This window comes from Amia ocellicauda, chromosome 22 (genome assembly GCF_036373705.1).
Source record: "Amia ocellicauda isolate fAmiCal2 chromosome 22, fAmiCal2.hap1, whole genome shotgun sequence".
Taxonomy (NCBI): Eukaryota; Metazoa; Chordata; class Actinopteri; order Amiiformes; family Amiidae; genus Amia; species Amia ocellicauda.
Genome location: NC_089871.1, coordinates 14,706,658 through 14,734,449, shown reverse-complemented (window position 1 = coordinate 14,734,449; position 27,792 = coordinate 14,706,658). Strand labels below are relative to the sequence as shown.

General features: G+C 41.2%; 2 protein-coding genes across 5 annotated transcripts; one reads left to right on the top strand and one right to left on the bottom strand.

Annotated features, from left to right (window-relative positions):
* The first annotated feature begins 504 nt into the window (after window positions 1-504).
* LOC136718423 (calcyphosin-like protein) lies at window positions 505-5,396 on the top strand. 2 transcript variants are annotated; one of them, XM_066696154.1, is made up of 6 exons: window positions 505-606; window positions 1,586-1,728; window positions 2,221-2,398; window positions 3,120-3,329; window positions 4,228-4,352; window positions 4,992-5,396. In XM_066696154.1, exons 2-5 carry the CDS (start codon window positions 1,592-1,594, stop codon window positions 4,327-4,329), a joined length of 627 nt encoding a protein of 208 aa, XP_066552251.1. In that variant the 5' UTR covers window positions 505-606; window positions 1,586-1,591; the 3' UTR covers window positions 4,330-4,352; window positions 4,992-5,396. The 2 variants fall into 2 exon arrangements, with proteins under 2 accessions (XP_066552251.1, XP_066552252.1); XM_066696155.1 differs by having other exon boundaries at window positions 532-606; window positions 1,590-1,728.
* A 605-nt stretch (window positions 5,397-6,001) lies between these two features.
* Window positions 6,002-27,770, bottom strand: LOC136718421 (ran-binding protein 3). Of its 3 annotated transcripts, none has more exons than XM_066696151.1 (17): window positions 27,721-27,770; window positions 20,969-21,024; window positions 20,790-20,826; window positions 20,613-20,696; window positions 19,902-19,973; window positions 17,973-18,038; window positions 17,393-17,497; window positions 16,456-16,577; window positions 15,923-16,036; window positions 15,032-15,138; window positions 14,821-14,896; window positions 14,561-14,660; window positions 14,137-14,315; window positions 12,329-12,449; window positions 11,875-12,017; window positions 11,413-11,602; window positions 6,002-10,352 (listed from the first exon to the last, which is right to left on the bottom strand). In XM_066696151.1, the coding sequence occupies exons 1-17, from the start codon at window positions 27,740-27,742 to the stop codon at window positions 10,309-10,311; spliced, it is 1,638 nt and encodes a 545-aa protein (XP_066552248.1). In that variant the 5' UTR covers window positions 27,743-27,770; the 3' UTR covers window positions 6,002-10,308. The 3 variants fall into 3 exon arrangements, with proteins under 3 accessions (XP_066552248.1, XP_066552249.1, XP_066552250.1); XM_066696152.1 differs by having other exon boundaries at window positions 17,393-17,485; XM_066696153.1 differs by lacking the exon at window positions 17,393-17,497.
* Between the last annotated feature and the right edge of the window lie 22 nt (window positions 27,771-27,792).

Here is a 27,792-nt window from a genome sequence, read left to right as displayed (position 1 = left end):
ACAAAATGACCTATTAATACAAACAGAAAAGAATGAATACAAATATCTCATTGCCTTTTCTACCCCAGGGTAACTTGCTGAAAGTTAATTATTAAAACGAGCAACAACTAAAAAACCACACACCACAAACGACATCTTACCACAGCATACCACGACGTCAAGAGGTTAGGAACACGTCGATACATGCCGTTACAAAAATAAAAATATATAGCCTATATATTTAAATAGAATAATGATTACAAAAATGTTTGCAAACATGCCTTTCTTTTAAAGTAAATTATATCGAGCGTCTGCAACAAACTTACGAAGTTTCACATTCGTGCCCTCAGAGGTCGCGTTCTTGTTGCGCAGATGTCCGCAGTTCTGCGCAGATCTGCAGAACCCCGCCGATCCCATTGGTGGAGCCGCGCAGCCCCGGGCAGAACTGTGGAAATCTGGGCTACAGTTGTTTCCGAAGTGGTGGGCAGAGAAGAGACGCGCTGATTGGCTGCGCGGCCCCACGGGGTCAGTGTTGTCAAAGCAACGAAAGTGCACAAGCTCTGGGGCTCAGCAGGTGCAGCTCACCTATAACACTGAACACAGCACTGAACACAGCAGCACGAAACGGTAAGAGTTTAATGAAACACTAGTTTACTTATATATACATACACTCTTTACATGCATAATACAATAATTCCCACGATTAAACTAGTTAAACTTGTTTCAGTGTCCGAAAATGCTTGTAACTAGTACTGTATGTGTGCATTGAATTAGAAATATATAGGCGCCTGCATATGCAATGGTGTACAACTCTAAGACTATTTAAACCATGCAAGGCTTTCATCTGTAGTAATAATGGTTTAATTTCTGGTTTAGATCCACCCCTTGTTATTGTTACCCGCCTTAAAATGATTTATATTGTATGTCGTCTTTGATTGTTAAATAATCAATCCCTTAAACGCTGATTATGAAGATGCTTCATGCAGTTTTCTACAGGACCAATGCTAGCCTGTTAAAAGATTGTGGTTGCTTTACAGATGAAATCAGTAAATTGTGTTTTGTGTTTTAGAAACAAGAGTCGTTTTTATGTTTGGAGTCAACTTAGTTGCTATGTACAAACGGCATCACCTCTATTTAGGCAGCTGCTTGTGCAAACAGTGCTGCTTTCTTTATTGCAGCTATTGAGATTATAGATCTTTATTGATTCATTAAATTAAAAAAGGAAATACAACTCCTTCTACATATTTAAAACAATGAAATAGAATGGAAATAAATCAGGAATTCATATCTAACCTTTGACCTCAAATATCATTAATAAGACTGACAACTCTTATTACAATAACCATTATATTATGAAGACATAGTTGATTATGGCTTTATTTACCATGACGTCACCAAGAGATCTGTTCAGTGTGATTATTGTGCAGTTGTCACTTGGCCAAAGGCAACTGTAGACTCTGTTCTCCTGAGCCGTGCCACATGTTTCAAATAAAACGACGGTGAAATCGAACGTCTGTGTGACCTAGGACATCATGAATGGATGTTTTGTGTGTTGACTGATTAATAAATCAGACTATTCCTTGCTCCGTGGATTCCCCTCTCTCAGGTAGGAATGGCAGGCACAGTTCGACATGACACAGAGATGATCCAGAAAGCCAAGCAGCAGCTGACCACGTGCACAGACCCCATCGAGAAGCTCCGGCTGCAGTGTCTGACCAGGGGCTCTGCTGGGATCAAGAGCTTGGCCAGGCAAGTCAAGCTGTGCCATGAAGTCATAGCTTAAAAAAACAACCACAGCGCGAGGTGGTGGGTGTGGGTGGGGGCGGGGACAGGGCTGCTACCCGTGGAGATAGAATCAAAATGTTGACCTACAAGTTCCCAACCTCCACACGTCTGATAGAGGCTGTGGCATTGCGTTCACTTCTGTCAAGTGTCACATTCGGGATTTGTGATTGGCGGGCGGGTCAAATGTGTCATTCCACAGAAACAAAGTTCAGAGTTGAGTGCCCATGGTGGGGGGAGCGCTGAGGTAGACCGTGAGGAGAAACCCAGGGTTTGCTGTGTCTTAGAGATGTCAATGCACTTTGCCTCCAGCATCAACATCCCTGGGCAGGCTGGGATCTGAAAAGACTTTGTGGGTGATCTGAGGGTTAAAAAGCAGATGTGGTGTCGTTACCAAGGTCAATAATGGACTATAAAATGCTCCACCCCTTCTTTTTTTTATTATTGGCCTCGTTGCAGGACTTTCCGCATCATGGATGATGACAACAGCGGGACACTGGACGTGAAGGAGTTTCTGAAAGGGCTGGGGGACTACGGGGTGGTGGTGGACAAGAACGAGGCCTTACAGATCTTCAGACTTCTGGATAAGGACGGCGGGGGCACCATCGACTTTGACGAGTTTCTACAGGCGCTGAGGGTGAGGGAGGGAGGGAGGGGATGTTTAGGGACAGTTTCCAGTCATCACCAAGGGAAGGAACTCATTTTATTTGTATTTATTCGTATTCACCATCTCAGGATACATGGGTGAGAATATGATCACGACAACTGATACCTTGACAATTCTGCTGCAGTAAACATAATTAGACATTAAAGGTTCGAGCCCCAAAATTCATATAATTGTACGGTAATAACTTACAATTGTCAAAGTAATTGCACCTGGATAACCTTGAAGCACCCCAGAGATTGATAAGTACATAATAACTTGCTGTGGTTATGTTATAACGTCGAATAACCGATTAGGTTCCGCAAATTGCTTCCAGAGATTCTCACATACTAAGCTATTGTTCTGAAAGAAGTTTGATTGCGGTAATATGGGACGACCAGTGCAACTTTAAATGATTATAGGTTGGAAGCAGGACTATGGGTCTCCAGGACCTGGCTTTTAAGTTTCTTAGGGTAGATTTTCATACTACCTGAGCTCTCAACTACCTTATTCCACTAATAATTGACATAAGTGGACCAATTTAACGTTTCATCCAATTTGGAATGTAGTGGCAATTTACAGAGACCTATTTAACCTCCGCTATTGGATTTATGCATCCCTAAATTAGGAGCTGGATAACCTCATGATCCACAAGCTCATTTGTTTGGCGTTTCCAAAGTTCCTGATTGTAACGTGTGTAAAACAACTCCCACAGCCTCCTATGTCCAACGTAAGGAAGCAGGTGATTACCGACGCATTTCGGAAACTGGACAAAACCGGAGACGGGGTTGTGACCATAGAAGACCTCCAGAACGTGTACAATGCCAAACACCATCCCAAGTACAAGAATGGGGAGTGGACCGAAGAGCAAGTATTCCGATCGTTCCTCGACAGATTTGATTCCCCATATGAAAAAGACGGCAAGGTATGAAACAGTGGGTGGGGATGGGTCGGCTCTTTCATGTCAGTTCTTCAGGAATGTCATTTTCCACAAAATGTTATTTAATTCCCCTAGCTATGCCAGTTCCCAGATGTCAGTCTCACACGCTGACAGATGTGTGAGAAGATGAGTCCTCAGGTGTTTTCTACAGGTCTAAACACATTTGTTTGGGTCTTGCCGTGGTGTTGTGCAGGAAATGTCAGCTCGGCCGTCAGGCGGTTCAAAGACGAAGCCGTGTGTGATTCTGCAAGGGGTGTTAACTTTTTTTGGTGTCAGTAGTTCCTGCTGATAAGAGATCGACCCTCTTCGTCCACTGGGTGCTGGTGCTCAGTTTCTGGCCTAGGACTGACAACTAAGGAGACTCCCCAGAAAACCTTGTCTTTCTCCTTTCTCCTTTCATTCAATTTCCCGTTTGTTTCCCATCCTAGCGTCTGCAATGCTGTGCTCAGATCGCCGTTTATAATATTTTCCAGAAATGAATTGCTGCAAGATTAGCCGTCTGGCAGAGCCTCCTCAATTCCACACCACCCTTCCCCACTTTTCTCTGAGAAGCCCTTCCATGAACCCGTTGTGCTCCTCTGCTGTCCCAGTTTGCCCTGGTGTGCCTTGATGATCACTCATACTATGCAGCCATTGACCAAAATTTTACCCTCTTCCTGCAATTCCAAAATCAGATAAATGTAATTGGAAGTGTTTATAATGGGAATGGGAAACTGGTTTGCCTTTAGTTTTTCATGGATACCTGAATTGCACGAGTGTGTAATTTCCCCTCCATTTTCCTTTCACCTATTGATATTTTCTTTCCCATTTTTAGCTTCAGGTGTTTGCTCACCCTGTTATCTCGGGATGTGACTTCTTTATTTGAGCCGGTCTCCCCCTGCAGGTCACCATGGAGGAGTTTGTGAATTACTACAGCGGAGTGAGCGCCTCCATCGACAGTGACAGCTACTTTGTAGAGATGATGAAAAATGCCTGGAAGCTGTAGGCCGCTCCCTCTGAACCGGAACGGTAATTACAGCTTTGGATTATAGATTATACATCTTTGTAGGAGTGGTGGTGTGGGGGGTGCTTTGTATTGAATGTCTGAGTTTTTCATTCATTAGTCCAAATGCTAACCACCCCCCTCAAAGTATAAAATCTAATTTCACCACCATACAAGCCGAGCAACTTCTGCACCTAGAGCTTGCAGGCAACTGCTCTCCGTGCGTGTGGCTTTGCTTTGCATGTATGTGCTTGCGACTTGCCAAAAAACGATCTGAACTAGTTGTCCCACTTTAGAATAATTTGCATGGTGGTGACCCATGAGTCATGACTGTACTGCTACACTAACACGCGCCCCCGGTGTTGTGTGAGAACATGACAACGAGGCTTCTGTGATCGTCTGTATCGGCAGCCACACAGCAATTGCAAAAAAACAGACTTAGATTTGATTAAAATGGTATCCAGCCTTAACAAACAGGAAATCAACAGAAGAGACACGTTTGTGCTGAATGGGTTCTTGGAGTGCCAGGAGTGGCAGACGCCCAACACTGCCACCTTCCTTTCAGAACCTCTCTGTGCAGGACATCAGTCTTCCCACTTCAGTTACTGCCGGGACACACAGTGGGACGGTACTCTTTACACAGTGTTGTCTTGTGTGTTTTCCAGGTGTCAAAGGCGGAGTTCTTAAACTACTATGCCGGAGTCAGTGCTTCCATCGACAGTGATGCCTATTTTATGTTGTGTATGAAGTACAGCTGGGGACTATGACTTTTTTTGGGGGGGAGGGTTAAACACAAAGGATAATCAGTGTGCACTTGATCATGTAGCTGTGTTCATCTTAGCGTTGCAATGAAGTGCCTAAGGTTATTTGTAATATGCACCTTTTTTAGTTTTGGTAATAAAATATAACTATGCCAGATATCAGTGTATTCATCACAGTTTGACTGCATTATGGGAACTGAGCCTATAAGTGAAGCCTGTTGAGAGAAACTACAATGTGCGGTGTTCGATCGCTGAATTTTTCTTGTGTACGTAGGTTTTCTGTAAAATAAATCTTCTCTTTACTGCTAATTTCTAAAATTATTAGAAACCCTTTAATTAGAACATTTCTAACATATAATGTTGTCATGGAAATTCCTAACAACTTTTTGTTTGTCCTATTCAAGAAACCTCAAAATTGTTCAGTGGAGCCACCTACTGAACCAGAAAAATACTACCTTTCCTTTTTAACTCTTAGCTTTACAACCCATTTCTTAACTTCTCTTTACAATTGATGTTTTTTCTAGGCAGGGAAACAAAAAAGGCAGGTTTAGATTTTCAATTCCACTCAATTTATTTTTTAAATCCCAAATTATTTGAAATCCAATCAAGAGCTAAATCAGCAGGAACATGTATTTTGCAGAGTACAAATTGTGACATTTGAAAATATCCCTTTAATGTATATGTTCTATTTAATTTAAATGTTGTATTGCATCTTCATGTCCAAACCATTATTAATTTGAATCTAATTCTGTGTATTTTGAGTACCAGGTAACTCCCTTAATATTACATTGATTTCTGTTATGCCAAAAAATGTAATGCAATTTCCTGAAGCACAGACACACACAAGCAGTAACTGACACTAACATCACTGGATATTGGTTTATTAAAAAAAAAAAAAAAAATACCAGTTCTGCTTTCTGTTAAAAGTTTTAATGTAATTCTCAAATACATTTGATATGACAATTTTACATAAACCTTTTCAAAACACGAGTGAGACTTTTTTCAGTATGATTTTTTTTCCTTTTTTCTTTTTTTTTTTTTTTTTACTAAAGCTCAAAGCAGAAGGTAACGTGTTTTAGTTGTTTTCTGGGCTTTGACCTGGCATGAGAGAGGGCTCAAAAATGAATAATAAAAATGGCAAATTATGGAATTTCCCCTTAACAAAAAAGCACCCCAACGCTATTTGTCCTTTAATGAATCCATGAACGTTTTATATAATACACATTGTTCAAAATTGTTTTGTTGAATATTATAGGGAATATAACACTGCAAAGTTGGCTAGCTCCGCTTTTGCACAGGGTTCAATGAAATGCTACAATTGTTTAAATGTAAAGAACATGCTCAATTCCTGCCTACAAACTGACAACAACTTCTCCATCTTGGTCCCTCACAAGCACAACCACCACCACTGCCTCCTTAGTGGGTTACCCAAGAGACAAACTCCATTCAAACATTTTCTGGTTGGTTTTCCTTTTTTCCATCCTTTAAGAAAGAGAACAAACATCCAATGAACTCGTAATTCAACTTAAAATATACATCTTCACTGTTACAACAAAAACTCAAATGCTGTGCTTGTACATTTCTATTCTCCCTATTTCCCCACAGTCCGACTCCATTTATACGAGTTCTATAAAGTAAGGCCGATTTCAAAAACAATCCTTCCTGGAAACATTTTGATTTGTACCCCAGCGATCTGTTTATTCATAAGTGCCACGGCAATGATTGAGCTGCTGCAGTCTCAAAAATGAAAGAGCTCAACTGTCAGCTGCCTGGCCTACTGACTGAACAATCAAATCAAGAGAACTTGCAAAGAATGAAGAAAAGATTCCAGAATTTTATGTGTTATGGTAGTTAATAGGCATTTATAAATTGGAAAGAAAACAGTACATTGTGAGAGTAAATTAAGCCAGAAAAGGAATAGATTTTAAACAGATGATCAGTCAGAGGCATAAAGGAGAATCCAGATCAGTTGGTGAAAAAAAATGATTAAATCATCCATGTTGATTTTTGTAGCCTCCATTCCAAACTTTTCGCGTCCAGTTTACATCGTTATTGTCGGTATTCAAGCACAATTTCCACGTAGTCCTCTTAAATACGACTCGGTAATCCTCACTGAGTTTCGGAAATATTCCCCCTAAATACATAACTATGAACACCACCACCCAAAAACAAAAAGGAAACTAGCACCAGGTTGTGCAAAATTGTGATTGGATCACACAGAGGGGAGGGAAAACAAAAATTGGAGATTGCAGGCCAGTATCAGAAACTGGTGAGGTCAAGCAGTGACCAGTGCCCCCCCACCCAAAAAAAACAGAACTAACAGTTGTTTCTACTCACAGTATTGGTAATGGTCCTACAATAGTGGTTTGATCGTGGTCAACACTTAGTTTGGTTTCACATTTTGGTTTCAAATTCGTATTTTAGGAGGAAATCTGGGGGGGTGGGGGGTTGAAAGTGCTGAAGGACCCAGCCCAGATCAAGACGAGAAATGCCGTACATTCATTTGTGAGCCCCCAGCACCAGCTGCATTGTCCTATGCGTCTCGCTACCTAGCAGTATGGAAAAATAAACCACTAACACTCCCAGCAACAACTCTCTACGGACTGCAGTGATCGTACAAAATAAAGGGAAGAGAGTATCCTCAGGCTAGAAGGCTACTTGTTCAAGAATATACATATTAAGAGGGCTTTTTACATTTGTTTCACCACAGTTCTACTTGTTTTTCCTCCCTATTGTTTTTCTTTTTTAGTTAAAAATACATCCGTCCACATCCAAGGGTTGCTGCAGTTCAAGAGGAGCACACTTCAGTATACAACAGTATATAGTTTACAGATCCAACTGGATAAAAGAAAAGGGGCAGCTACACTTAACGGTTAATAAAGCCTTTTATTTATTATTAAAGTTTCAAATCTGCACTCCCAGCTGTGGGGAGAAATACACAAACCTGTGTCAGCCAATCAGGACAGCTGCTCTTCCCATCCTATCTGCACAGTGCATTCTGGGAAATAGACTAATTATATGTGAAGAAAGTTCCCAGACACTTTTATTCCAAGCTTCTGTCTGGCATTAACGGTCTCGTATCCATTGAAATGATTGATCAGTTTGGTTGCTTGCTTTCCTGGCTACACAAGAAAATCCTGCTAGGCAGTAAAGAAAATAAAGTGAATTTGTATTTGACAGAAAGCCATGACCTCTGTAGTGGCCTAAACCTACAGTTCAGGGAAGAGGGAATCGAGCTGACATGCTGTGAATGTCCACACTTCCGTTGATGTAGTAAAACCTCAGGAGTTAATTAACACCTCACTCTAATCACATCATCACAGTTTGTTAAAATCAATCCATCAGACAGTGTTAAATGGTACATGGGGGTCCAAAGGCTACAGATTAAATAAACAGGTGGTGGATCTTACACACATAGCCCCGCCATTCAGAGAAATAACACAATTCAAGGTTACAAAAGTCTTTAATTATTGAATTATCAATTAGCCTGTAGGCCAGATTAGAGTGTGCAGTGAACTAAATGTATTAAAAACGATATACTGTGGGAAATAAACGAACTGATCTTGACTAACCTGAAGTGCTGAAGGTTAATAACGCGCTTGAACTCACTAATTCAGTGCAATTGCAGAACAATGGCAAAGGCTTTATTTACTATTTTGTTTAACAGAATATGCATCAAAACATAGGAACTTCTCTGGTTTTAAAAATCTATACATCTGTTTATCCAACTATAGGAATCTTTTCAATAAAACTAAACAGCGGTTAATCCCGTGAAGGTACAGTCACAAAATGGAGTCAAAATCTCAACTTAAGTGGGGGAAAATAGACGCTTTGGACCTGGAGAATCAATACAGGTTCTGTTTTGTGCTGCTTATTAGTGTCATGGCTGTATATCCTTTGCCTATTCAAATATATTCCAACTCAAAAAAGGCAGTGCATGATTTGAAGGGATCGGATATAATCACCAGGTCAACGTTTCATAGCAGTGCAGCAGAGATCTCCAGCGCGGTTCATAATAAATAGTCCCCTAACGTTTCTAATCAAGCGATGGGAAGAACAGCACAGGTCCACGGTCTTGACCAAATGTCCACAACGGATCATTTCATAAAGTCTGGCTGCCCCCAGCTTTTATCACTTTTTTTTTTTTTTTTAAGGGTTTTTTGGAAAGAACGAAATCTGGCTTACAATGAAAGAGTATAAAAAAACAGAACAAAACAAAACCCTCTTTCCAACTCGGAGCGCACCAGAGTTCATTCATGATACCAATGGGAAGGAGAAAAAAAAAGTTAATATCATATAATTAATAAAAAAATAAGTTTCAGCGCAATACAACCCAATCCCCAACCCTCCCCACCCCTCCAAAAAAAAAGACTGGAAATAAAACCATTGGTTGTAGAATGTCTATTAGTTTCTAGAGTTCACTTCTTACAAAAAAATAAAATTAAAATAAAAGCTCAGCTAAAGGACACAACATACCTGAGCTTTTGGTTTGTGGAGATTTCCATATACAGGTATATTTTATTTTTCATTATTTTCGAACCCTCTGTGCATAGACCCACCAGAGCAGGGCACACTTTCATTTTGGATGAACACGGTACAGATAAAAGGGCACGGGGTTACTTACAAACATGTTGGACTAAGAATCGGAATAAGTGTGCGCGAGTGACTGTAGGAACATCCCCCCCAAAAAGAACATCTTCTTTTCACTGAGAAACAAAGGTAAACAAGGAAAATAAAAAGTTAAAATGGATGCCAGTTGTGTGTACACGCTATCTGGAGACAAACGTAAAGCCCTGCTGGAAATCGGAGTCCCAGAGGCATGTTAGGTTCTGAAGCAAATAGAAGGTCCCATCGTTAAACTGTAGAGTCTTAAAATGTGCCACGTCTACTGGAGGTGAGAAAAACTCTCGTCTCTGTCGCACCCTCGCGCTCATCAATATGATGAGCATCCAAGTCCCAAACCAAAGGTGAAGAGTCTTCGCAGTCGAAAAAAAAAAAATACAAAACGGAAAAGAGAAAAAAAAAAAAGTCGCTACTCCAGATTGATTTTGAATGCGGAGAATTGAGCTGCACAGACTTGAGTGAGAGACATCTGCGCGGGGTCCTTCCTGCAGCTAGACCTCGAATTACCCAAAATAAAAATGCTGGTCTGGGGTGTCCACAGAGGTGCCTGCATAACGCCAAGAGGAGCATCCTTGCAAGCAGACCAGGACAGGAGGCGCTATGTGCTCCCTGCCGTCTGGGGCTCCCCGGCATCCATGGTACCTGGGGCAAGAGAAACAGGGCAAGGAGGTCAGGTACGGGACACGGGTCTGCGTTTTAAATGTTAACCCTTTGCAGTCCAATTATTTTGCAGCTGTCAGGCTGCTCAGGTCCAATTTAATTTTGTGAAGACAATAACAATTCAGACCAAGTTGAAAGAACTTCACTTTTTGCAAAAAACTATGCACAATGTGGAATTATTCCAAAGGACACCCTCAAATTTGAAAGTAGTGCAAACATTTTGAAAAAAAGCCTGTTATTAGTAATTTTTGTACTATTATTCCAGGTGCAAATGAATTAAAAAAAGTGCAAAATGGCAATAAATTAACTTTAGAACTCTGTAGAAAAGCTACAAAACTTTTTACAGCACTACACTTACCTCTAAGAAAGGTAACCATAAAAAAAAAAAAAAATTACATCAATATTTACAACTATTTACATTTGGCGAGGTTTGAAAACGAGATATGTAAGATGCACAAAAATATGAAATTAACAACCACCTAAAATCTATATATAACTATGTAATTGTGTTGCAATGCTCAATGGTCTGTGTTTTGCCATGTATGATGCATCTTGAAGCGTTCACCTGGGTGTAAGACAGGCTCCGCTGCAGGTTTTGCATAAGTATATAGTCTCATTTCTGCCCCCATCTAAACTATTTACTTCACTGTCTGCTTATTCTAACATCTGTAACAGTTGTGCAGATGTGCACGTTGTTTTCTGACTGCGTGATGCTGATGCAGCCGTGTTTAGCCTGCAGTGAGAGCCGCATCTCTCTCTCACTTCCCGACTCCAGACTCTCGCAGGGGGGCTTAGCCCATAAGTTTCAAGTGTTTTCCAACTTATCGCAATGTTTCAAAGGCTGCTGAAGCCTGTGCTCAGCTTTTTCCAGAATAGAATCGGCTTTACCCATGTAAAATACGCGACTATGTCAGACATCAGACCGCAAAGGGTTAAACATTTTCAGATTTCTATGACACACAGATTAAATGTGCCAGTGTAGGTTGGCCACTAGAGGTCGCTGCCTGCCACTGGAGCCTGTAGCGGGGCAGCAGTAGATTACCACTGGCCGGAGTGTTGCCGCCGGTGGGGGTGAGGACGTCGTCCTCGTCGCTGTCCTCCTCGTTGGACTGGGCCACCTCGGGCTCGGGCAGCGTGGGCTTGGTCTCCGTCTCCTGCTCGGCTCGGCTCCTCAGGGCCAGGATGCGGTGATGCAGTGCAGCGTACAGCTGGCCGGTGTCCTTCGAGCTTGCCTGGGGGCCACACACACAAACACACACACACACACACACACACACACACGTTTATCCCAATCCAAATGCATCTGGGTGCTTTTTTCAATCCCGGGATTAAAAGAGCTCCCCAGCTAACACACATACATTATTTCATTGCTGGGTCAATTTAAATTGTAGTAGTAATTATAATACAACCAATAGCAACAATGAAAACAACTAATAAACTCATTGGGATCCCCGGATTGGATTCCCTAGGTGAAACGTGTCAGCTGGGTTCAACGCAGACGTACCGATATGAGAAAGACCTTGACGCCCTGGTCTTCAGTGTCCATGGCGGTGATGCGGATGCTCTTCTCACTGGCTTTATCGATCTGCATCTGGGCCCACAGCTTGGTGTTCAAGATCAGCCTCAGGCTTCCCTGGGTTCGCATCACTGCAGCAGAGCAGCAGAGTTAGGAAACCACTGATAGGCCTACAAACCCTTCTTGAAGCCACGGTGATGCCTAAGGTACTATCCGAGTCTAAGAACATCTTCAGTACAGCTGTCAATGCCAAAACGACCACATAATAATCATACCAGGTACATACAGTTGAGAATAAACACTTCTCAGATCCTCCCCATTCAGGTTGAACACCTCCCCCCCCGCCCCCCCCACCATAATTAAAATCCATTGCTTATTTCAGCAGAAACAGTCAAATCACTCCCCCATCTGGACATCTGAGTCACAAACCAGAAATATTTACCCAATCGCGATTGTAAAGTCCCATCCTCCGTGGATGCCATGTCATTTAATCTCAGGAGTCCTCTGCCTCTTTCTACCCAGGACTGGGAGGTCTTGTCAAAAACAAATAGTTTGCATTGAATCTAAAACGGAGGGAAAGAAAAGTTGAGAAGAACTCAATCTGATTCTATTTTGTGTAGTATGGCAGCATGTATGTAGCACTGTAACAACACACAGTAGATCTATTTACAAAGATTTTAAACTCCCTAGAAGTGCTGAGCTGGTCAATTTGACCGATTTGGTTATTAAAATTTGAATTACTCTGTGTTCCTAAATACACTACGCATACCTGTTTGTGACTGTTCCTAAATATATATATTAAACATGCCTACAGTGTTTTAGCTGCATACACACAAGAATAAATAAGTTATAAACACATTTACATAGAACAGCCAAAATCAGGTTATTTTGACCAGTCATTTAAATACATAATAAATCAAATAACGCATAATCCTGCCTTCCCTTTACAATACAGTCAGTCTAGTGCTCCAATGGGCGATTTATACCCATCTACAGTCTTTCTTGTGTTTGAAAAACACACGCGTTGTACAGCATTACAGATGTTTCTTACAACTGTAGTCAGATTGAGTGGATACAGTGATTATCCACAAATAAATATGGATTGGAAACAGAGATTGAAGAGAGCTTATTTTGGACATGCCATGTATATGAACATGACTGATTCAGGGGCATCAGTGATACTAGGAATGACACCAGGTCCAAATGGCACCAAGTGCTTTTACTCTACTGATCAATACGCGATTGCTACTGCACATAGTACAGAGCAATGAATCATGGACATTATCAGTGGAGGAGCACTTATTGCAATGCTATAGATTTTTGGAGCAAAAGTGTTCACCTGGAGAGGCTGTCAAAATGCAGTGTGAGGGACGAGCTCATGCAGGGAAAGTGCAGAAACGTGTTCTGTGTGGACTGTACGAGCTGTCTGGTATGCAGGCTAAACATACAGTAAATAGTTTATTGAAATACAAAGCAACAGTGAATACACTCACTATGTTGAAGACAACGTTTACACGGTGTTGAAAGTTTACTTTAGTGTACAATTATGTTTTGATAAATGCAAGTTATTTTTGAACTATAAAATATTGCTTTTGAGCTTTATTGCAATATTTACGTTTACACTTGTTTCATTGCCTTATTGTATGCCTGTTTTTTTAGCTTTTTGCTTATTGTAGGCTATATAGTTATTTGTTTTAACTGCAGTGTGGGCGTTTAGAAAAAAATAAAAAGGGCTTTGATGTTATTTATAGCAATATTATTAATGTTTTATGATCATATTTCAATTTAAATACTCCATTTGTGCTATGTAAATGTTGGATTTGATGTTAATGAATAAAACTTCTGACTTTTATACGATGGTTTGCCTTTGATTATCATATCACAACTGTTAAAGAGCTATCGCTTACAATGACCGGCTTTGGCGCTTGTAGGTATTTTGAAATATCAGCGCTTCTAGTGTTAACACATCTTTACTGTTTTTGCTGACAAAGCAGGACAAGGATTTTTTTTTCCTGAGTAGTCAGGTTTCATTTTTTTTTTATTTAACATTTGTATTAAGGTTATCATACAGAGAAAATAGTTTTCTCTAATTTGCTGACATTGTATGAGATTTCAACATCCAATGGCTCTTATTTATATCATGTTAATAATCATCAGTAACCGATCAAACAATCTGATCTTGAAATAAATCCATAATAAAAGGGGGAATTCCTGCAGCAGACGAGGCTTAGAGGAGAGACGTTTCCTCACCTGTAGTACATTGCTCTCCGACTCCTCCCCAGTTATGACCTCAACTTTCTCTAACAAACACTTCTTGGCCGTGGCTTTGGTGTAAGCCGCCGCGGACTCCTCTAAAGACTCGGCCACATTGTTAGCTGCAACGACATGCACCAAACCAGTCAGCATTGCTGGGTCAGCACTGGATTCTCCTGGGGATGGAAAAGGGAGGTCAGAGATCAGGAATTCAACTTCTAATACACACACAACACACACATCTAGGTGATACAAAAGCAGATGTTTGGGCGCCCACTTCTACACAGATCATTATTTTATTAGGATTGTGTTACTTCTTTGCGACAGTGTTTGGGCCATATGGGTCAAGGTCCTGAACTCCTCCCTGTGCCCCAGTGACTCTATACAACAGTTTGAGAGCCGGGAAGCCGGGCACACCTACCCTTCTCGGGCGTGGCTTCCTGTGAGGAAGGCTCAGAGGCCGGCGCCACCGGGCTCTCCTTGCTGCTCTCCGCAGCCGTTTCACTGCACTTTGGGGGACTCTGTGAGAGATGAGAAACACTTATAACTATTGACGGACAGCAAACTCATACGAGTTTTCTCCACAAACAAAGGGCAAAGAGTGAAGACAGAATGCACTTGTTCTAGCGTTCACTTCAATTAACGTAGCCATAACAAATATCCATTTCAACCAACACTCACCAGAACCCTCTCATACATATTCTGCCCAAAAACAAACTTTGCTCCTGTGTCTGCATTGTTTACAGCCCCCTGTGCACTGAAAGAGGAAACAAACAAAAACAAAAAAACAAGGCATGAAGGACAGGGGTGAGTTTTAAGAAGCATCCCCTCTCCACTCCCCTATCTGATTGCAGAAGAATCGAGGAGGAAAAAACGATTTTCTCTGCGATACCTGGGGGTGCTGATGTACTGTAAAAAGTAATTTGTTCCTCCAGGTTGTGCGTCTGTTGGCAGAGAACTTCCCTCCTTAATATCCGAGGGTTCGCTGCCTTCTTCCACCTGGAGAGAAGAATAGATTCAGAACGGATACTCTTTACATGAGTAATAAACCGATTTTGGCAAAAGCCCTGACAGCTCCCTTCCCTCTTCCTTCCTCAAGTACAACGGTTACTTCAATACACATAAACACACAATTTTATTACAATGTCTGATGTATTTGCTGGAAAGTATCACTTGGTTTCTTAGGGACTGGATTTAAAGCCTAGTTCAGTATGCAAGTCAATATTTATAAGCTCTTCAGCTTGGTTGAAGGCAGAAAGGAGACGTTGACCCATTCACACTGCCTTTGCAAGTGAGACTTACTCGTGTAATTTAGATTTTTAATGAAAAGCACAGGGATTATAAAATCATGGTTTTGGAGAGAAAAAAAAAAAAGTTTAAATTAAAAAAAGCAGAACTGCAATGGCTGGAACACAGGCCCTAACTTTGGAATGAGGAATTTTGGAAACTGATAAAATGCAGGGAGGGAAAGCCAAGACTCCAGTCTATTTAAACAAGTCTTTCATCTCTAGTGAAAATGAATTCCATGCAGAGCAGGCATAGGCAAACAGCAGCCCATCAGATCTCTTCATGTGCGGGGATTTGGCTAAATCAGCCTGTTAATGTTTTTATTTTTCAACCATTCATTTATAATGGAAGTAGAACCAAAACTTGGATTGCAAGGTTCAGTATTTGACCCTGCCTTACAGGCGAGCAGAGAATGCATGGTGGAAACGTATTTTGGATGTTTCCAGGTTCCCTCCTGTGCACACACATTTGATATCGAAAGTCAGATTGCTGGTACCTTCACTCTGTCCTTCACATTCTGCCCAAAGACGAACGACGCCTCTGCAGGAGTGTCTTTCTTCTCGGTCTTCTCTTTAGGGCTGTCGACTCCCCCCTCCTGTTTCTCATTCTCCTGGGAGAGAAAGTGGTTACAGCACCCCAGATATTACAGCCTGGTTGTAACAACTCAAGGTTTTGAAAGACGCTATATTGTCCTCTATGCTTTGTGACACGCAATTGTTTTTAGCCTCTACTAGGGAGAGGCACCCTCTCTCGCGTTTCAATACATTATGTGCTGCTGACTAGACATCACCCATTTCTCTTCAATGACAAGGAAAGCCTTCATGACACAAATCTTAATATAGAGATCCAGGGATTTGGACACCAACAATGCTTTCAGAAGTCTTATACAATTCACCCCACATGGTGTTCTACAACTGTTTATTACAGTCTGGAATGACATCGATTTCAAAAGTTTCTAGTAAAGAGCACTGTGTCCTACAGGGTCCCTGTCCTACGACTATGATGACGGTGTTTATTCCCGGTGCTCACCGTTGCCCCGGCTGCCTCCTCTGTAGCACTCTCGTAATTTTCTGTGTTATTCTGGGTGGCAGACTGTCCCTCTGGGTTCGAGTCTGAGGGCCGATTAACACCGTTTGTCCCGCTGCTGGAAACTGAAAGATCAAAACGAGAGAAATTTGAAAAAGTGATCTGTATTCCTTCGACGCAAATCCTTTACAACACACTTTTAATGAAAACAGAAACCGTGGCTATGCAAGACGGTCATCCTAAACCTGTGAATATCCGGGGAAGGAAAACAACAGCTATGACGGTGTCCAGCTGCACAGGAATAATGAATAAATCCAAAACGCACAGAAAGTTAGCGGTCGTCAAACACTAGACCTACAAAATTCACATTCCAACTTCCCATACGCAGTGTACGTCTGAAACTGCTCTATTGCAATTCCCACTGAAACAGCAAGGCCAGTATTTAGCACAGCCGTTAGAAATCCAAGAACGGTTGTTTGAACTAATTACTTTAAGGGAGGACATGTGGCCAGAAAGAGAATTATGGAATTTAGCAGACAATCATCTAAGTCTTCTACAAAAAAACATGTTGTAGACCCCCACTTCAATTCCCCCCTGTGAATAGAACAACAACAACAACTCCTTGTTAAGCACCACCAGTGCCTGGACCGGTTGACAGTGTCAATGATGCCTCATGTTTTGTCATCTCTGCCCAAATACAAACACCGGGTGGGGATGAACTGAAAGTCGGAGCAGGAGGTCAGGAGAGCGGGGGGGTTGGGGTGTGAAGTTTTAAACTTCAGCAGAGGGACCTGCAGGCCGCGAAGGATGTGCTCTTGCTTTTCCAACTAGCAACTGGCAGAGTTCTTGTTTTTTTCTTCACATTTAGTTTTTTTAGATCCTCCCTGTTTATTAAATTAGTGGTAACCAACTCAATAAACAGTGAAGCAGTGTTACTTACTAGACTGCGAGAAAGCCTTGGGCTGAGGGGCCTGGAGGACCGCAGGGCGAAGCACACTGCGCTGCTGTTCCTTAGGCTTCTGGCTTGGGACACCTGGAAGATAACCTGCTAATAGCTTGGATCTGAAACAACGAGTCTAACCAATGCCATTTGCAATGCTAAAAGAACGAAGGGCTTCATCTCTCAAACTACAGCACAGGAGTTACAGAGAAGAGGCCTTTCTTTTTGAGATACCAGGTGCCCATTAAGAAAGATAACTACCCTATAACATGAGCAGACCGTGCTGACATTTTGTGAATAGTCCATGCTCTATGATAGCAAACTGTCATTTAAAAAAATATATTTTTATGGAACAATTCCGTCTCTGAAAAGGAGCACAAGCTTTAGATATCGTTTTACAATGAGATTGAGGTTTGCACCACCTGCACACAGTGCTACACCACCACTCGGCATTATGTACTGCAAGCATAAAAACACAGAGCAGCACATGATTTTAAACGTTATTAATAATGCATTCAATACCTAAAATGTGTCTGGATTACTGTTTACAACTTACAGCTGTGCACAAGTAAATACCCACCTGCACTAGGCGCCTGTCCATGGATCAGGGTTGGTGGTTTCATACGGAATCCAACAGTCTTCTCCTCTGTAAACAGTCAAAGTAGTACAAGTTATTTTCCTCTCTTCTCCTTGGTCATAAACCTACAACATGTGCCCTGGACACTCTCCCCACATGCCTCCTCCAAGCAACTGCTCCTGATCTACTCCCCTTCATCTCCTCCCTCCTCAACTCCTCACTCCTCTCTGGCTGTTTCCCCTCTGCATTTAAACAAGCTGCTGTCATCCCACTCCTCAAGAAACCTACCCTTGACCCCACCTCTCCTCAGAACTACCGCCCTGTCTCCCTACTCCCCGTCCACTCAAAGACCCTCGAGCATGCGGTCCACCACCAGCTCTCTGCATTTCTTTCCCACCACTCTCTCCAGGATCCTCTGCAATCTAGCTTCCGCACAGCTCACACCGAGACTGCTCTCCTGGCAAGGCTCCGTCCCAGGTCCCCTCCTGTGTTCTCTCTCTCTCTCCACATCCCATGGTTTCTCCTACCACTTCTACACAGATGATGCCCAGATCTTCCTGTCCTTTCCCTCTTCTGACCCTCTCATCCCCTCTCACATCTCTTCCTGTTTGTCTGCTATCTCCGCCGATATTCTCTCTGCCTCCACTGGCTCCAAATACTGGCACGCATTCAGTTCAAGACATTGAACCTCACCTACCGCTGTCTCGACCACACTGCACCAAGCAACCTTCAGACCCTGGTCTCCCCATACATCCCCTCCAGACCACCGCGCTCTTCCGGTGCCAAAAGACTAACTCTACCTCCTCTGCACTCTCTTTCCTCCAGAGCCACTCCTTCTCATCCCTGGCCCCTAAGTGGTGGAACGGCCTTCCCACTGAAGTCAAGAAAGCAGAGTCCTTGACCTCCTTCTGGCGCTTACTCAAACACATCTTTTCAGACAGTACTTGTAATTTAGTCATTTACTCTCCTGTAAAATAGCACTTTTCATACTACTTGCCTTGCATTTCTAGTACTTGTATTGTTTATTTTGATCTCCCCTATGCTCCCTTCCCCTGGCCCTTGACTGTGACCTAACATCTTGTCTGCACTTACCAGCTTTTACACCCCAGGATGTAAGACCTCATATACTGTGTAATTTGGAATTTGTAAAATGTATTATGCTTTGAATTGCACTGTATTATGTGAATTGGAATTTGTAATATGCCTTGTACTGAACTGTATTTTTGCACTTTGTATTGCGCTTATATTTTGTAAGTCGCCCTGGAAAAGGGAGTCTGCTAATAAGTAAATAATAAAAGTTCACGATGTGTTTAAAGCTCCATTTATTTTATTTTAGTTTGATTTAAAAAAAAAACTTTAGTCCACTCTAAATTTTAAAGAAAAAAAGACAGAACACAGGCTTCTCAAGTTACAATAAACCAGGAGACAAAATCTGCAAGGAGTAGGACAGACCACAACAGAAACTAGCTTGATTAACCTCATTAGATGAATGGTCTGAAAAGCTCAGGCGTAAGACAACTTAAGTGCCAGATTCAAGCCTGAAGGCGTCCCAAACCTCAAATGACCGAATCACTCCAATCTGAAATGGCCCATTTCCCCTTCGCTTGCAGATCTTCAGCCTAGTTTTCCTTTCCGAAAGTGGCAATCGACATTGACTTTAGCTCTGCGTGAATGGATTGTCAAGTCTAACTAACCTGTGCCATGGAAAAGTCTGGCTAATGATGAAAAACTACGAGACTGTGCTCAGCAAGACAAAAAAAAAAAAAAAAAAGTGCATTGCAATACAGCACTACAGAAGTGAAGTGGATATCTTTAAAAAGCAACAATATAACTGTAATCACACAACCTCATAACATCGTGGTCTATCGTTAATCTTTTTGGGTACTCTGATTTAAAATAACAGACCCACACAGAGAAACGGAGTGTACTCACCGGGTTCGGAGTCTGAATTTCCAGTTGGGGACTGACAGAAGCTGGGGGGCATAAACACATTGTTCTTGGAGACTGCAGAAGAAAAAAAAAAAATTCTGGAATGAACCACAAACAAGATTGGCCCAGGGAACTGGAGAGGTGATTCAGCGAGGGCAGGGAAGAAAACATGCTTTGTGATTTTTAACACAACCTCAGCAGCCTTATCGAAATAAAGCCGAACTACAGCATAATCAGAGCTGTTTCCACTGTACTAAACAGTGTAACAGGCCAGTAGTAGTTTTGATTCTTCTTTCTCCAACTTCTGTTCAATGGCCTACTTTTACTATCATTTTCCATAACAGGGGCATTTTAATAGACTGTTTTCCCATTATTGCAGCCGTGATATGGAAATGATTTGCCATTTTAAGCACTGAGATCACACTAGGGAGTAGACCAGCTATCTGACAAGTCCATTCTTGCCAAATTATTAGTCCTAAATATTCAAACCTCAAGTTTTCACTTTGTATTCAGTGTGCACAGTTAACAAGGCAGAATTTTAATGGGAAAATTCTATGCACAGAATGCTAATAAACTGTGCAGGCTGTGTGTCTGGTGCAGACCCAAAAAAAGGATTCTGCTATAATGAATCTACCTACAAAACAATGGCCTCCTTTACTAGAAAATGAGGGAGTTTGAGAGAAAGACAAGAGAAAGGGAGGAAAAAAAGCATACCAGAATGTGAAGGTGGAAACTGTGTTGTAGATGAGCTTCTGTCACGTTTTGTTGGGGGAATATAGGTATCCTCTTTGTCTGAATCTGAAACATTTAAGCACAATTTGCATTATGAATACTGTCAATACCACAATGTAAGAAATACAACTAGAATCATTCTCCTACACATCAAATTACCTTCTCCATCTTCTGCACTGGATCCATCCGCTGACCTCTGGAAGAAAGTCAGTCAACAAAACAGGTTATTTTACTGACACACATATTTCTGAAGCATGTAACACCAGTTTTCCAATACCAGCAACCTCACTTTGATCTTTTTCCACATTTATTCACTTTGAAGAAATGGGTTCACTTACCTTCTGGGCTTTATCTTTCTGGAACACAAAAACAGGTGGAGCCAAGGCAGGTTTGTCTACAAGATAAAGTTTACAGTTAATTGCAGGTTCTAATTCAGCTTCAAAAGAAGAGAAAAATACAAGGTAGCTTTAACACAGTTCTAAAATGCAACGTTTGGCCCAATCAAAACCAGATTGGACTGAAGCCAGAGGAAGATTTTGCACTCGAAAAACAGTCCCCCTTAGTTATTTATTTTACAAAAAATAGCTTGATGTGTTATTTGTCCTGGGCTAGGTTTTAAAATCCTGAATCTATACCCTTATGTACAGAAGACTGCTGATGAAACTTAATGGCACAAAAATAAGAAGTGGTTCTACTGCTGTTAATCAGTGCATTTCATTTGATAACATTAAAAAAAAAAAAAAAGTGTTTTTTAACCCACAATAACACAAAAATACAACAGGTGAAATTGCATACCCAGAGACAGAGTAAATATTGCTTTAAAACAAACACTGTGAAATCCATAAATCTAGCTCGAGGCTATTATTGGCTACAAGTCATGAGACTAAATACAATCTCTGTGCAACAAATAGGCTGCTGCAAATCATATTTTTGCTCTACTTAAAGACTACCCATCAAAGCTGCACAGGGGTGGCTTAAGGACAGAAAGACCCTTTAACAGATGGCCACGGAGAAGATCTAAACTTCCAACAGAAACACAGCTGCTATAATATCCACTCACACCTATTTATAGTCAAAGTCTTGAGCATTCTCAACTTACTTACACAAGACTTATTTCTTACTGTCCACCTGCTGAGTTTATGTTCCAGTGACTAAAATTCTGATCTTGGATCTCATTAATGCCTGCCAGAGACCCAGGAGCCTAAAAAACTAAATCGTATATTTCTCAAATGTGCACTCCGAAATCCGTTTGCAACTTAAGAAAGATTCCAGATGTCAGCATCTTTAATTAGTTGTTTTACACTTGTGTTAAAGCCATCATGGGTACCTGACCATGAAAAAAGAAGGATCTCTTTCTGCCCATAAATGCATGTACCATTTCTAGCAGACACTAAACACACACTTTCCTTGAATCCATAGTGAGTTTGGTGAAAGAGGAAAATAAAACTAGAACCAAATAAGAGTTCCCCAGGAGCCCCAGTGTAACAAACCTGGTGTGAGATTAAGGGCAAGTGTCAAGATAGCGGTCGCACATTGTATTTTAAGGACAACAATACAGCCAGCTGTTTTTCATACATTATGTGAAAGCTGACATCCTACAACTGTTGAAATGAGTCACGAGACCTTCTCACAGAGAAGCCCTCCGCCCAAGTGTGAATTGCACAATAACTGCCCGAGGTGCTGGCACAGGGACATCGCTGGCACAGATTTACAGTTAACACACACTGCTACAAAACAAGGGAACGGATTGATGTGAATTTCGTAATAAAGGGCTGGGCGATATATCGAGTTTTTGCGATATATTCAAATATAGTATTTTGGGCGAAATACAAAACACTTGTATCGTGAACAATCGAGTGTTTGGAGTGTGGCAGGAGTAAGTGTCAATGTTTTTATTAAAGAAAGACTTGTTTAATTATAATGTCTTCTGTCTTATTTTGTAGCTTGTTTGGAGAAAAACAAGAAATATCCAGATATATATCGTGCATTGCCCAAACGTTCTAATTTTTAGGTCATATCGCCCAGCCCTACATAGAAATACAAATTAACTTCTTTTTTTAAAACAGGGTTGGAGTCAATTCCACTTTTTCAATTCCAATTCTTTCTGCCATTGACATAAAGGGGTCTACTTGAATTGGAACTGAATTAAAAAAGGAATTGGAATGGAACAATCTGACATGTTTTTGGCATGATAACTACATTTCTTAAGACCACTTTTGCATCTATAACCACAGACCAGCAGCTTCTCAGGTAAAACATTTTTTTTTTGGTTTTCTTATTATGAATGCTTAGCATCCCCTGCAGTGGTACAGCCAAATGCCACAATCCAGACACACTTAATACAAATCCTGTTTCTTGTACAAATGAATTATGGATGCCAATCAAAACGGAGATGAATCTCTCTTTCAAAAAAACAATTTTCTAATAAAACCTTCAAAACAATTACACTACTTTAAAATATTATTATTATTAACAAAGTACAAATCAAGTCCAATTCATATGAATAATGCATCAAGTAGGCTTAGGTTTAAAGATGTAGCACAAACCTGAAAACCTAAAATGCATTTACAGGCTGACACAGAAAGAGGGCACTAGGTCTGTAATGCAAACCTCCGACTGTTGATAAACAATCGGCCAAGATCCCGTGTATTTTTAGAAGCCCTGCAAAAACAGAAACACACACAGACTTACAAATGTAGTCTATTTCTGTGCACTGCTTCAGGGAAACTGGCATGTCATTTATTTAACACTTGCATATAAATATAATACACATAATATTATCCATCCGAGTCATTGTAGTAGCCACTGTGCCAAGTTGTGCTGTGTTTGCATTGGCTCTCATCTTTCAGCCTATACATGGCTGAGAACTAACTTTTTTACTACTATACCTGAACACATGAAGAACAAAAACAGATACTGATAAACAGGTTTCCATACTTCACAGTACAAGCAAAGGCAAGCAATGCCCCATGCTGTCAAAAAGGGAAAGATAATCCTGCAATTTAAAATGTTGTTTTAAGTGTTTGGGGTCGAGGGAGTCTGGTTCTTAAAATAAAAAATCAATCTAATTCTGTTTATATTTCAAAAAGGATTGAGATACTGATGCTTGCATTCATTAAATCAATAAATTATACAAATAAACAAATCTCTCAATTATGTTATAATATGCAAAATTGGGGAGATTTAGAGAAAGCGTAAACAAACCATCTAGTACGCACTGTAAACTGAAATGTTACCAGGCACCGACCAAATTCAAGAATGCATGAATGACTTTGAATCATGCAGCATGACTAAAAGCATCTCCAAGACTCTTGATATTGTGCCACACACTTAACCTTTACATGTATCTGTCATTCAATCTCTGTTAATGCCTCTATACCCCACTCACCCTTCTGAGCCCTAGCTCTGGCTTCTATCACATACAAATGGAAAAGTTTAAACATGTACCTGCTGAAACATTAAGACAGGAGTTAATCTTCCTACTACGTAAAACGAAAAGCGGTTTGGAGAGAGTAACACTGTCATTTCAGGTTGAAATCGATGGAAAATACTTGTGCTAAAAGTATATTTTAATCTCTACATTCTCCCAATTATAACAGCTAAAGGACTGCACCTTAATTCACCAGCTGTGATCCACAGACATAAAACAGCGGAGGTGCAATGATCAAAATGGCACGGAGAGCAGAAATAATTAGTATCAGTGATCCGACGCAGGAGCAGCGTCTTCGGTTTGAAATGCTCCAGTAACCCCAGGCACTGGTGATATTATGTGCCGAAGCGCCTTTAATCACATTAGCTTCTATTCTCACATTGTCTAAGCTTCTTACAAAGTCTAGGAAATACACCCACATGCGATGTACAGTACACAGCATGTCCATATTGTAAATACGGAGCACAACTAATATATCACAGCTGCTGCCAACATCGTGTGCAGTGTGTCCTGTCAGGTTAAACAGCTCCATTAAAAAAATCCATCAGGACATGAGGATGCCATAATCAGCCAGGAACAGCATCCCTTTGCATCCCAAATCACCCTATCTCTGAACTTCTGTAGCTGTTCTGAGAGACTTTCACTTCTAGCAGGAGACTCCTCCTCATGTGATTAAATTGGGCAATGCATGTTAATTACACCTTTTTTAGTGCCCCACAAAATAAAGATATGGACTTTAGTAGAGTTAATATGCATGTTTCTTTTTTTTTCACTTCTCAAATCCCAAATACTTAATTATTTCCTGGTGCCTTGTGTGGCGATTTCCTTTGGATTTAAAAAACACTTCATGCTGAACTTTCCTGTGAAATTTCAAAGAGATATGCGGTTTGATACACATTAGTGCCTTGTTGGATACATGGAAAATTATCAATGTTTTCAAGAATCTCTGTAAATTACAGATCACAATAGATTAAAACCTAAGGCATGCATCCTAGAAATACTCAGATCTGAAAATCTGTTTGGAAAGATTGCTCTACTGCCATCTAGCTCCCAAAGCATGACACAACAGTCATCATACAACTATATAAACACCTACTAAATAAAAACAAGACAAAAAAGACATTTTTATGGGGACACATACTAATTTGGATTCTAAGAAACTATTTATGCAAGGGACAGACAAGGCAAATTCATAGAAATCAATTTATTTTCAAACTATTGTGCTATTGGGATAAGTAATACAGTCTATTACAATTAAGTCTGCCAGATTTTTTGCAATGCTTACAGATAGATCTGAAAAGCAATGTAAATCATATAACATTTATATGCATGGGGTACTAAAACATGCATTCAGAATGGGTTTGTTAAACATCTTGAAAACAAAGCATTGATGTTTTAAAACATCAGAAATTATTTTATATAACATAGCAACAGCTACCACCTGCACAAAACTGCTGTTGATTCCAGACCTTATCTTGAAACTCAACCTTTAAAAAAAAAAAAAAAAAAAAAAAAGGATTGGTGTATCAGGAAATAAACTTATGAATGACTTAAGACAACACATGAAAAATTAACAATCCAGGCTTTCACAGTCTATTGTTTGGGGGGGGTTATGATGCAAGACGTTTGTCTTGCCAGTACCACTAAAGGCCTGGCTGCAAAAGGTAGAAGCTAAATAAAGCTCCCTCAAAGGGTTATTATTAAACAATTAGGTTAGAACCCAAGGGACAGTTTATTCTAGTTTTGAAGACTGCATTCCCGCTGAGGTTATTACGATAGTTATAGTTAGGATCAGATCAAAACCATGTGCTGGACGACAAGTTGCTGTTGACATCCCACAAAAGCATCCGAGTCATGCGTCCAAAACTGTACTCCACCAGACTGGAATGTTCCCTCGGTGCCATCAACTGAAGTGTGTACTCGCCACATGCTAAACGTGAATTCAGTCTGCAGAACCTTGCCCATGTAGTAGCCTGTGTGTGTCCATTAATTAATATAAAATGGCTTTAAAAACTTTAAAAGGAAAGAAATAGTCTCAGCTTGAGCAGCGAAGAATGACGACCGTGTGGTTGAGAAGCATGTCAATGTGAAGTAGTTTCAATAAGGATTCGCAAGTGAGAGGCTACAGTCAGATGCCATCCAACATCTCCTGAAGATTAATCTTTTCAGACTGCACCTGCAGACTCTTAACTCAGTCTACTCCACGTAAACTTGCATTACCAGAACGATGCTATGGATACAGTCAACTACGGAAGATCATACTACATGCAACTTTTAATTTATAGTTCATTTATAGTTTAACATTATGGCTCACATTGTGATAGCTTTAAATTAAAGCTATCTGAACAGGCTATCACAATGTGAGCCTTTTCCACATTGCTCTACCTTTAGGTGTATTTGTTTTTTCAGCTCCTTGCTTAATGCAAATCCCAGTGGTCAATGGTAGCAACCAATTCAATGATGATTATTCATTCTGAGCAGCTGCTTGGTCTTTCATTCAGCCTAGTATTATTTTCAAGAATCCTGTGAATTCCCCTTCTTCCTCAAGGAAACAAAATCCTATTCAAACAGTAACCATTTCATCTTATAAGACTGCTTGGCACTACATCCAAACTGTATTATATGTACTGTGCATTTAAAAAAAAATACAGGAGAAATACATTCCATTTTAGAATGCATGTTAAGGACACTGACATTTAAAGTGGCTTGAAATTGGACTCCCACCCCTTCTGATAATCTGAAATGCATTTATTTTACATTATAACAAGAGACAAGGGGACAGAGCATCGATTGCATTTGCATGGCTCGCATTAACAACTTTTACATGCTTGCAGTGGGCGGTTCGTAAAGTTAGTAACTATGGAGATCTTGCAGCATACAAGTGTTAATTGCTCCAGCCACCTCTTTGTTCAGGCACTGGGTCCACACCTGTCACCTCAGCTCACAGGGGGAAGCCGAAATACAGGGGGCAAGCGATCCGCCCCTCAGCTACGTCGGTCTATTTTAAACAGTGCGCCCAAAGATCAAAGGACTACAGAAAAGCCCGGCACTATCGCGCCGGTAGACTGACGAGATCCCCGGTCTGGGGGAGAGTATGGCAGGACAATGCGATCGCGTCTCGGCGTGGAAATGTGTGCGGGAGGCCGATCTTTCTGGCTCAAGATGGGCAATAAAGATGTGCCCCGGTTGTGCAGCGTGGGGTGCCGGGGACGCACTTGTCAGACACTATGACACATCGCCCCGTATTGTAAATCAGAGCTGGTCTGCACTGGGCGGTTTACGCACCCCGCTGCCTGAGGCCGGTATACAATTAAATTAAGCCCACCCTTACCGGTATATATAGATTATAGGTGGGATAACGCAACGGTTTGGTGCAGTATTGTAATGTGCGAGACCCCCAGCTGTGCCACTCGCACTCAGACTTGGCCTGTCCTACCCCTCCTCCCTCCCGTGCTAGAGATGATAAAGGCCGGGAACCCTAGGTACGCTGTCCTGCTTTTCTCTCCTTACTGCCCGCCCCGACTCCCAACGAGCCTGGGACTCTCACCCTAGCTGCCCGGTCCTCCATTCTCCTGCTCCCTGTCACTCGCGGCTTTCTTTTCACATTTTTCATACCCATTCATTGGCTTTGTTTTCCTCTCCCCCTCCGCAGCTCCTTACCTTCGTTTGCCAGGTCCGCCATTTTACTTCGTCACTCAAACCCACAACCCCCCGCGCCAGACATGCGCGTTA